Source organism: Nuphar pumila, chromosome 16 (genome assembly GCF_984573655.1).
Source record: "Nuphar pumila chromosome 16, dmNupPumi1.hap1.1, whole genome shotgun sequence".
NCBI classification, from domain to species: domain Eukaryota; kingdom Viridiplantae; phylum Streptophyta; class Magnoliopsida; order Nymphaeales; family Nymphaeaceae; genus Nuphar; species Nuphar pumila.
Window position 1 is genome coordinate 82,287,704 of NC_143264.1, and position 11,405 is coordinate 82,299,108.

An 11,405-nucleotide genomic window follows, 5' to 3' on the forward strand; every position below is an offset into this window, starting at 1 on the left:
ACTTTACATAAAAACTATAATAAGTTCGTATAAAAAAGCTACAGATTTTTTTTAAACTCAAACTGACAAACCTCGCAAATACTTGAGTTACCTCGCATAAAATTTTTATGAAATTCACATAAAATAAGTGCAAACAAACTTTCTTTTAAACTTGAACATCCAAACATCGCAAATAGCTGACTTACTTCATAAATACTTGAGTTACCTTCAAACATCACAAGTAGTGCATTGCCTCGAGCGTTGATATGAAGCTTGCAATCGAGATTTTGGTTACACTATTAATCTCGCGAGTCAAGAGTGCAGTTGTAGAGAGTATAAGGTTACCATTTTTTTTTGCAAACATGTGATCGCGTGCATTTTGTACGAAGGTAACCAACCAGATGAATACTACAACAAGTGGTACACTATTGGTTCGTATCACGCTACATATAATAGCTATCAATTCATACCAATGACGGATAATATGTCACACATCGCTCCTCCGAACCCTATTCTCCTCTTACCACCAAAGGTGGGTCATAAGCCACGACACCCTAAGAAGAAGAGACTGATAACAAACAAGGATGTTGCGTCATACAAATACAGTATCTATGGTGAACATGACCACAACAGGCAAAAGCACATGCATTTATTCTTTAGTTTATTGTGCAATCTGTATTTGTTAGTTTTTCCTTTAATGAATGTTGTTTCTTTGTATTTATGTAGTCTTTGTTAATGAACAACTTTAATGTTTTATATGTTGTATGTATATCTTAAGTAGTTCACAATGACTACAAGGAGATCAAAAGAGAATGAGAGATGTGGCGGACATCAATCCTACAAAGCCTCATCCCCAGCGCCAATTGTTTTGCCTGTGATACATGATGTGTAGGATGTGCAAGAGACTGATAAGGATCCAAAACAATTTGATTTTGATGAAGAAACTTGGATGAAAAATGATGTAAGTGTAAAATTTGCATGTTTGTTTGTTTATTCTTCTATATGTGTACTCATTCAAATATAACATGTATGTACCACATATGTAGCATTTAACAAGATTCTTACAAAGACTTCAAGTAAAATACAATTGACCCATGAAAAATAAAAAAAATCTGCTAAAGACGATTTACCTTCCTCCTTATTTCTTTATAAGTAAGCGCAACATTTTGTTTCTGTTGTATTACTACTGAAAAATAAAAAACTAACTTATATACATTGACTGGTCACAACAATTGCTCAAACTCCCATGCATGAAGAGTGGGCAGTTACATGCTTGGACAATAAATCCTTGCCTTACATTTGGTTTGAAGTTGACAAGGTATCTATTTATAACATTGTTGTGTAAGTACCAAACTTAAATCCTGTGTGCCCAAGTTGTTTTTTAATCTCGGTTTATTTTGCTGCTCTTATTTTCTGTTAACTCAAATAACAATCATTGGGTTCTTTGGCAAATGGACTTGAAGGCGAAGGACTTTACACTGTACAATTCACTTCACACCACAACGTGCACAGATGATAACATCATCAACATAGTAGGTTATCGTTACCTAGTGAACAATAATAAGATTACTTTCTCATACTCGGTAGGTTTAACAAGTTTAATGTTTTGTTGCTGGAACATTTTTTTACAGGATATATGGGCTACAACAGTTTCACCGATTAGACGGTCACACTTATAGATGATATCCTTAGGTAAGATAACAAGTAAGTACATTACTTATATATTTGTTAATTAAAATTTTTTTTTTTACATGTTGTTGACTGGATTATGATTGTTATAGGAAAAACTTGTTTTTTTGTGATCGCCTACATGTCACTCTTGGAGAAGGGAGCATGAGAGAATTTCAGATAGGTACATATTTAAATGTTCTTGTTTGTGATGAGCATAAGAAGGTTGGTAGTTGTTTTTATAACGAACATAAACCCCTTTGCCAGGTTGATATCACAGACGAAAGAAAATAAATGATCGCTTACTACAAGTAAGTTAAGAAATTTGAGTTGGCAAAAATAGTTAAAGCAGAAAGGCAGTGATCGAAACGAAAAAGGCAGTGAAAACCAAAATAGCACAATCAACGAGATCTAACACTACAAAGCTAAAGGAAACCTCAATAGCGCAGCTAACATAAAAGGTATGGCTATTGCCATCACTAAATGGACACACTCCGCTGGTGGCAAAGGCCGTGCAAATGAAAGCTTTGCGGTTGGCAAAGGCAAAAGAAGTGCAAATCAAAACTCCAATAGTAACATTCAAACAAAAAGGGGCAACTGAGGGAGAGGATGCTGACAGACTGTAGGGCAAAATTGATAATATTTATAGGTGAAGATATTGACATGAAGTAAACAGTGAATGTATGGATGTCATTTAAATTCTGAATGATGTTTTAAATATAAATTTGACAAATTTCGTGATATTTTTAAAATTTTGGATGTTCTCAGGTTTATATGTTTAACTTCATTCTAGGTTTAATATTCTATAACAAGAACATGCGAAAAATGTAGGAAATTGGCATATTAAGGAGGAAAACCACAAATATTGGTTATTGATCATAAGTTTTTTTGTGAACTTCCTCATCATTGTTTGCAAATATTTTTTGTGGACTTACTCATCCTCGCAAACAGTGGTCATTGTTTGCAGCTTGGTTATTCGAGTTTAAAGAAAAGTTTACGGCTTTTTATGTAATGTCATTAGATTTTTTTTATGCAAAGTAACTTAAGTATTTGCGAGGTTTGGATGTTCGAGTTTAAAAGAAAATTCACAGTTTTTTTTTTCTGCAATGCTATTACATTTTTTATATGAGGTAACACAAGTATTTGCTAGGTTTGTCTGTTTGAATTAAAACAATATTTTGTATTTGTGATGTTTGTAGGTTCGAGAGTTTAAAAGAAAGTTTCTTTGCACTTATTTTATGTTAATTTTGTAAATTATTTATGTGATGTAACTAAGTATTTGCGAGGTTTGTTGGTTCAAGTTAAAAAAAAATCACAAATTTTTTATGCAATGTTATTATATTTTTTATGCATGATAACTCAAGTATTTGTGAGGTTTGTCGATTCGAGTTAAAAAAAATTATAAATTTTTTATGCGATGTTATTATATTTTTTATGCGAGGTAACTCAAGTATTTGCGAGGTTTGTGAGTTCGAATTAAAAAAAATTACAGAATTTTTATTCAATGTTATTACATTTTTTATGTGAGGTAATTCAAGTATTTGCGAGGTTTGTCGATTCGAGTTTAAAAAAAATCATAGATTTTTTATTCGATATTATTACATTTTTTATGTGAGGTAACTTAAGTATTTACGATCTTTGTCGGTTTGAGTTTAAAAGAAAGTTTGCAAGTTTGCTCACACTTATTTTATGTGAATTTAGTAAATTTTTAATGCGCGATAACTTAGGTATTTGCGATGTTTGTCGGTTCGAGTTTAAAAGAAAGTTCGTAAGTTCGCTTGCCCTTATTTTATGTGAATTTAATAAATTTTTAATGCATGGTAACTTAGGTATTTACGATGTTTGTCGGTTTGAGTTTAAAAGAAAGTTTGCAGGGTTACTTGCACTTAATTTATGTGAATTTGGTAAAATTTTAATGCACGATAACTCAGGTATTTGTGAGGTTTCGAGCTTCGAGTTTTCATAAAAAAACCCAGGCTATTCTTTACCATCAAGTGATGGCTCCTCCAATCGCGGCGGAATCCACCATATCCACACTACCAAAAGATCAAACAAAGATTGGTTTTTAACAGGGTCATGGAGATTAAGCATCGGCTGAGGCAGCGACTGCTGACAATGGTGGCGGCTAAGGCGTTTTTGGTGAAAACAGAGGAAATTCGCATATGAAAGAAATTCACACCGAAAATGATAGGTGCGAAGGCTAAAAAGATTCTAAAATAACAGTATTTGTGATTTTGGACAGCATATAGATTTTGAAATTTTAATGTCTTTTAAGAAATGTGTCATTTTTTGTGTACAGTACAATCATTTTTAGTTTTTGTTTATATTTTTTTTACCCTAATAACTTACATGTTCTGGCCCCCACATAAACCTTAAAATATATTTGTTTTAAATTCTTGGTCGTCCCTTGGTTCCACCCTTGTTAAAAATATATAAGAATATAAATAAAATATAAAAATATTAGAAATGTCAAGAGTATCATTTTCACATTAATATCATAAAAGCAGTATTTTCAAAATAAATAATGTTTTTAAAAATGGTAATTTTTTGGAAAGCATACCGGTCTTTGAAAATATCGTGATAAATAATATTATTTTCAAAAATAACGGCGATATTTATCATGTTGGTCATGATCTGGGGTTCAACTATGAGAGCCGACTAGGCCCCGTCCGTATCCATGTTTGGAACCTTTCTGTAAACCTCGGATACAGTATAAAGTCAATTAAAATCCGACCCATATCCGACCCGCTTGTATTAGTGCGAGGGCCCGCGAGACAAGCGGATAAATTACGTGCTTCACCCTCGGAATATTCTTTCATAACAAATTCTCCCCCTCTAGAGCTCAAAAAATACGCAATCGCGGTTTCCTTTTTCCTTCTGCTAAAATCGGACGGACAGCCGAGCGGAGTAAACGGCGAACCCTTCTCGGCGGGGAACTCTGGTCCGTTCGATCGCCTCATCTCCTTCATTTGGGCGGAAGAAACATCGCCGGTTTCCGATCCAATTCGTTCGATCGGCGGATCGATCTCGCGGCGACGGAGGTGGTGATCTCTTCATCTGAATTTCTTCGAACTTTTTTTTTGCTGTTTTTCTTGAAATTATGGAATTGTAATTTCAGTCGGAGTCGGAAAGTTATCTTTCCGGGAAGTTTTTCCATGGAATATCTTATCTCCCCGATTTTCTAAACCCTAGAACGTCTCAAAAACCTCATCCGACGTCGATTCCCTTCTCGGACCGATGTAATCTGCATGAATCCTGAAAGTTCGAGATTATATCGTGATATTTCGTGATTTTAGAGATTTCGGTAAAGCAAGAAGAGACGAAAACTAGTTTTCCGTGAATTATGGATTTTGATCGTTATTCCAAAGAATGCATATTCATATTGGACGGATTTGTTACGCTATTGGCTGCCTGACTTTTCTTCTTTAACCACTTTTTTGTTCGTAGACCTGTTTATCTAGTTTCTCATAAAAAAATGGCTCCCTCTCTAGCTACCTTGGTCGTTCGCTTTAGGTTTCCATATCCCGTGCCATATCGCTCGATTAAACGACAAGAGTCCTCTGTTGATGTTTCTCGCAGAAATTGGGCAAAATTGTTTATTCCAAATTTGATTCACAGTTCGGTCTTTGACAAATAATGAAAAGGTTTTGATAGTGCCTGTGGTAACTTCAAGCATGATGGGTAGCTCAGTCTCACTTTGGCCTAAATTCTATGAGAAACCATAAGCAAAACACACTAAAAACCCATGATATGCACACCACGTCGAGAATCCAGATTTTACGGTACAACTTTTCAGCATCTGGAAAACTGAGGTTCTAAAATCTATGGAAGTATAGAACCAGCAGTTTAAATATCTGGTTCTGCATCTAATCACCCCTTATTGAACTACTAGTTCTGAGTTCTGCTATAAATTAGTCAATGATCAAATATCACATAGTGAAGAAAATATAACTTTTTTATGAAAAGATCCCATGCAATTTCCTGCAGATGATTCATGTATAATATAAAGAAAGGCTGTTTACTGAATTTGTTTGTTGCATGCAATCAGATCTATGAATTTCTTTTTGGTCCATTGTAGATTCGAAATGAACCATAAAGTGTGATAGTTGTGGAAATCAGTTGCTGCACAAGATGAAATCTGTCTGAGATTTTACTGCTGTCTGTAGAAAAGCTGAGACATATCAAAGAAATGTCATTTACTGAATTTTTTTGTTGCATGCAATCAGATTATGTGAAGTCATTTTCCTTGGTCCACTGTGAATTCAAAATGAATGATATATTGTGGTAGTTGCGAGAATCAGTTATTGCACAAGATGAAATTTGTCTTAGATTTGACTGCTTACTATAGAAAAGCTACAAGTATATCATATTGTTTGCAGAAAGCATCTTTGTTATCATTTGTGAAACACATTCAGAGGTGAGCATGTTTATCTTGGCCATATTCCTGGTATATTCAAGTCCATACGCAAGCCAATTCCACTGTTTATTTATGTATGTGTCACATTTTGTTTTCATTATATAGTGCAAAGGCGTAGGAAGTTTCATTATTCTATCTTAAAACTAAGCGATGTTTCACATTTCAAACTTTTGTTACATGACAACAGGAATGGCATCTGCTTTAGAGTCTTGGATGAGGGAGCTCAATGAAGCATCCAAGCTTGCAGATGACATTAGTACTAGAATTCAAGAGAGAAGTTCATTGCCCCCCTCTGGCCCAGAGACGCAACGCTATTTGTCCGCCATTCGAAGGAAGATTACAATTCTTGGAACTAGACTTGATAGCTTGGAGTCCCTTCTGTCCAAGCTTCCTAGTAAGCAGCCGATGTATGCCACTTGTTTGAGAATGAGTTGTTTAATTAAGAAAAGCTTGCTATTGGTTTACATCAATAAAGAATTCATTTTATGGTTGCAGATTAACTTTGCTTTTTTATTTTAATGTTGTAAGATAGTGGGAAAACATTGCTTTTATTTGCAAATGTCTTGCAGTTGAGTGTGTTTTTGAGTCTTTACATTCGTTCTATTTCTTTGAACTATTTCATGTTAGGGTGGTGACAAATAGATGCGAGGTTGAAGGAAGGCCATTCCTGAAACTTGCAGATCTGATACCAAAACTCATCTACGAAACTAGGATATTTAGAAATAATTAGGAATAATCGATAATTATATTATATAGTAACAAGAAATAATAATAATAAAGGTTTGGAGATGGTGGGCTAGAGAAGCTATGTGTGCTGGGTGGAAGATAATCAAGGGAGTCGAGGAGAACCCAAACATGTTTGGGGAAAAATAACGGATACTCTCAAAATGAGTTTGTGTGCCCCTATGCTATTCATGCGTGGAACAAAAAACATTAGTTATCTGCACATTTAATTGGCAAACAAAAGGATCATAGTCAGAAGGCTCACATTATGACTTGGAATTGGATTGACCAACTTGGTGAATTAGATGAGCAGGTTTATTCTTTTAATAACATCATGTAATATTAAAATTAACATAGTAAAAGTAGTTAACTTATAGACACCAATTGTAATTGCATATGAAAACATCCAATAAATGATTTTTATTCTTTTAAATTAGTCTTGGAAGAAAATAATTAATGTTGTTACTGGTAAATATTATGACAGATCGTTAGCTAATTCAATGATGAACAAGCCCTTGTTGACCAGAAAATTCAATTAGTTTAATATTTTGGAGGTTTGAAAAAATATAAGCACGTTTTGAAGAATGGCGGATATGGCAGTGGCAGTTACTTCTAATCTATGTATAACTTTAAAGTTAGCCAATCAACTGAGTCAAACAACTCGCTGTTTTATGCCTGTAAACTTTAATATATGATAAGTAAGCACACTTTGCATTTTTTACATGATCCACCATGGCCAAGTTGTACTTAACTTAGTAGTTTGTTCAACTAGCTGGATTAGGACGATCCATGGTCAAGAATTGAAAAAGATGATCCTTGTGTGTATTGTGTTGTGACAGGTTACATGATGAAATTTGAAGGATAAGTGATTCCTGATCAAATCCTTCAATCCTGCCAACTGGCCTTGAGTCAGCCTGCTATTGGGTTCCTCTCTTGTACCTTCCTTTCACTTGTAGCTGAGGGATGGGGTTACAGCTTGTCATCTTCTCTTATTTAATCTCATTTATATAGAACTTCTTTGATCATCTTAAAATAATACCTATAATTTGTTAGATCTGCATGCCTGTGTTTCAGGGCGTGTTTTATGTTCCTGTTAGTTTCAAGGTGTGTCATATGTTCCTGTTAGCTGGAAGGTTTTCTCCATCTATCCAGCTGTTTTCATTATTCCATACCTTTAGAGTGTCTAGAATCCATTTGAAAATGGAATTTGGAGAAGCTGGTTCATTTGGATGTTACTATGGAGATATTTCTGTAAATGTCAACTGGCCGAGTGCTGTGAAATGTAGTCTTTTTGTATTAGGTCCAGTATGGCAACTTCCCTAAATCAATCTAAGTTTCTTTTTCTTGGTTTTTATGGACGAAACAACTTGCCATTAGCATTTGTATATATGAAAAACAGCCACCCGTATGATTGGGTTGTCCTTGTTCACGGTAATGATTGTAATCTGTGAAATTGTTTCATTTAAATTCAACTTCATCCATTTCAAGCTCGTTCATGTCAGTAAACTCTTTATCTTGGTTATGTTTCTGCTGTAACGAGAGTTAAAATCCAATAAAAAAAGTGTCTGTGTGTGGCATGTGTTCTATTGACTTCACTGCCTCTGCCTGGACACTGTTTTCTTTTCTGGCCGATAGATTCTCTTGAATAGTTACAATTAAGTAAATCTTATTTTTATTTTTCAATTGTGACAATATCTTTGTTATGTCCATGTTTTGTGATGTTGCCATGAAAATAACTTTTTTGCTGTTGATTGTTGGTTACAGAACAGAGAAGGAACTTCATCGCCGCCAAGAAACTCTTGCAGGTCTCAGGTCCAAAGCCAACCAAATGGCATCTGCATTAAACATGTCCAACTTTGCCAACAGGTTAGCATCATGGATGGATGATTTCCTCGTCTGCATACTTAGAACTTCGATGGTTTATTTGTTTCCTCCTGTACATAAGTCCATATCTTCTTTATTTGCACACAGTCAGACTATTGTATGTAATGAGTTTGTTCTCTAACGACTTTATAGTTGTACTGTAGTTCTGACCTATTCTAATTCTGAGTTGACTACCTTAATCTAAACCAGGAAATTTGATTTGCTAAAACTTATGCATTTGACTGTATTTGAGAGATGAGGGCTCTTTGTGTGTAACCCTGGAGGACTAATATATGCAGACATGATGAGTTTTAATTGCACAAGAAGTTAATGATGGATTGGTCATTTTTTTGTCAACGTTAGGGACAACTTGCTTGGACCAGATGGTAAATCTATCTCTGAGAACAATCAAACTGCTGGCTTGGACAACTATGGTCTTGTTGGGCTGCAGCGGCAGATTATGAGAGGCATGTTATGTGTGCCTTGCTTCTACTTTTTTCTCATGAGTCTAATCGGTGTTTAGTTGAATATTTATGTGCAATTTTGTTGTTGTTAACTCTTCGATTTGGCATCTATTGTAGAGCAAGATGAGGGTCTGGAGAAGCTAGAAGAAACGGTGCTAAGCACAAAACATATTGCATTGGCCGTCAATGAGGAGCTGGATTTGCACACACGGCTCATTGTATATTTCATCACTATACAGAATTGTGTCATCTCGTTTAGGATGGACAGATTTATGACATATTCTGTATCTTGCAGGATAACTTGGATGAGCATGTGGATTCAACTGACTCCCGTCTTCAGGTTGTACTCCCCTCCTTTTTTATTTTGTCTTTTTGGATAATGGGGAACTTCCCATTGTGGGCGGAGAGGGTGCTGCCTCCTCGCCCATCAGAAATAGTTTCATGTTTGGCTTCGGCCTTGTGACAAGGGACGTGCACTCTGGGTATCGAACTCTCAATGTCCAACTTAAATGCCTTTGTTATTTCTTGTATTTTTTTTTTGAGATAACCAATTCTATAAAGCGGAAGATTATGGCGGCTTGGGTAGAGGTGCAGTTCCATTTATCCAACTTGTCTGCATTGTTCTGTACTTGCTAATAGAGTTAAAAAGTTGGGAAGTCCAATGGTAAAATTCAATCAGCGGCTGGTTTCATGTCCATCAAATAGGTATCTGTTCATTCTCGGGTGACTAGGATTAGTGTTGCGATGAGCTAAGCCAAGCCCAAGCCTGAGCGCGTTTGGGTTCGGGCTTGACTTAGGTAGAGCTGAATTTTGATATTAATAAAGAAATTATTTTCTAAAATTTTGAAGGATTGTAAGAGGGGACTGGAGTTAAACACATCACCTCTTGCAAGAGGCCTAATAGTTGGAGCAACTGTGTGTGTGCGATAAATGCATCATATACAATAATTAATTATGTAATAAGTATATGATTGGAAAAACAAGAGTTTTATTGAGCTTAGGCTCGAGCTCTGCTTGTTTATTAAACGAGCCAAGCTCACGCTGAATTTGTCTAAGCCAAGCATGAGCTTTTGCGAGCAGCTCAACTTGTCGTGGTATGTATCTCTAGCCCCTTTGTTCAAGTTTCTGTATTGTTTTCTGTTCAAGCAGCGTGTACAAAAGAGATTGGCGATCCTCAACAAGCGCACGAAAGCAGGATGCTCGTGTATGTGCCTCTTGTTAGCAGTGGTCGTCATTGTCATCCTTGCGGTTGTCGTTTGGCTCCTGATCAAGTATCTTTGATTGCAAAGGATGGACCAGATTTTGAACCTGCTTCATCAAAGAAATATCTGCTTTGGGTCTTCAGTTTGTGTTTCTCTGTTTACTTATTAGTTGCTCGTGTTATCCATCTATGATGTGCTTGTGTCATTGTGACTCTGATACAGGGTTATGAGAAAACCAGATCCCGCTGTAAATTATTGAAGAAATGGCCAAAACTTGTGTTTTTGTTTTTGTTTTTTTGTTCTGGTTCTGGGACTGATGATGAATTTATGGTTCATTTGATAGGAATGGATTCTTGGATTATGTTTTTTCAACAAAAAGAATATGCAGATCGACAAATGAATCACCGGAATCCGACTTGGGTGCAAGTTTTTTTAGCGATTTAAAATCAATGGCGAAAAAAAAAACATGAACTTTTTGTGACAAAAAAAAAAAACATAATTCAACAGTTGATTCCTATTAATTCAACTATGTTGAATGCATCTATGAGGTCAGATTTGATCAAGACAGCTTGCATCAAAGAGATCCCAGTGGGGCATGATGATAAGGGATGAGTGGAACTGGGTTACAAGGTCCGATTTCAAGCTCCTAAATTTGGATTTGGGTTAGTTAGATGCCCAATCGAACAGACGTCATTGGCATCTCTAGAGCACAGTGTATTCAAATCATAGTTACACGCTTCCCACTCCTCAATTTGCTTCTCTCTCTTCCATTTCGTTTCCCATTTGCTTTCCCCATACTTCTCACTGTTTCTCCCTTGTTTCCACAATCACTTCTAAAACGAATCACGCTTCCTGCTTTATACTACTTTTTAATACTCGTTTCTCTTCTTTCGCTTCAAGCGTCGCCCGTATCCATTTTGCTTCATGGTAACCTATGATTCAAATCATGGAAAGATATTAGGAAAACAACAAAGCTGAAAAGGGGTCAGATATACATCAATTCAGTAATAGTCTGCATCCATATCTATTTATCACAGTTGGCATCCAGTAATAAATTGAAAGCATCCAAGCCATAAGGGGTTTGGCATA

The 11,405-nt window shown here is 35.7% G+C and overlaps 1 protein-coding gene across 3 annotated transcripts; it reads left to right on the top strand.

The window, feature by feature from the left end:
• Positions 1-4,523: 4,523 nt before the first annotated feature.
• Positions 4,524-10,605, top strand: LOC149813850 (syntaxin-52-like). Of its 3 annotated transcripts, none has more exons than XM_089991587.1 (7): positions 4,524-4,688; positions 6,252-6,471; positions 8,552-8,653; positions 9,014-9,117; positions 9,232-9,332; positions 9,410-9,454; positions 10,264-10,605. In XM_089991587.1, exons 2-7 carry the CDS (start codon positions 6,254-6,256, stop codon positions 10,393-10,395), a joined length of 702 nt encoding a protein of 233 aa, XP_089847713.1. In that variant the 5' UTR covers positions 4,524-4,688; positions 6,252-6,253; the 3' UTR covers positions 10,396-10,605. The 3 variants fall into 3 exon arrangements, with proteins under 3 accessions (XP_089847713.1, XP_089847714.1, XP_089847712.1); XM_089991588.1 differs by having other exon boundaries at positions 4,527-4,691; XM_089991586.1 differs by lacking the exon at positions 4,524-4,688 and having other exon boundaries at positions 6,242-6,471.
• Positions 10,606-11,405: the final 800 nt, after the last annotated feature.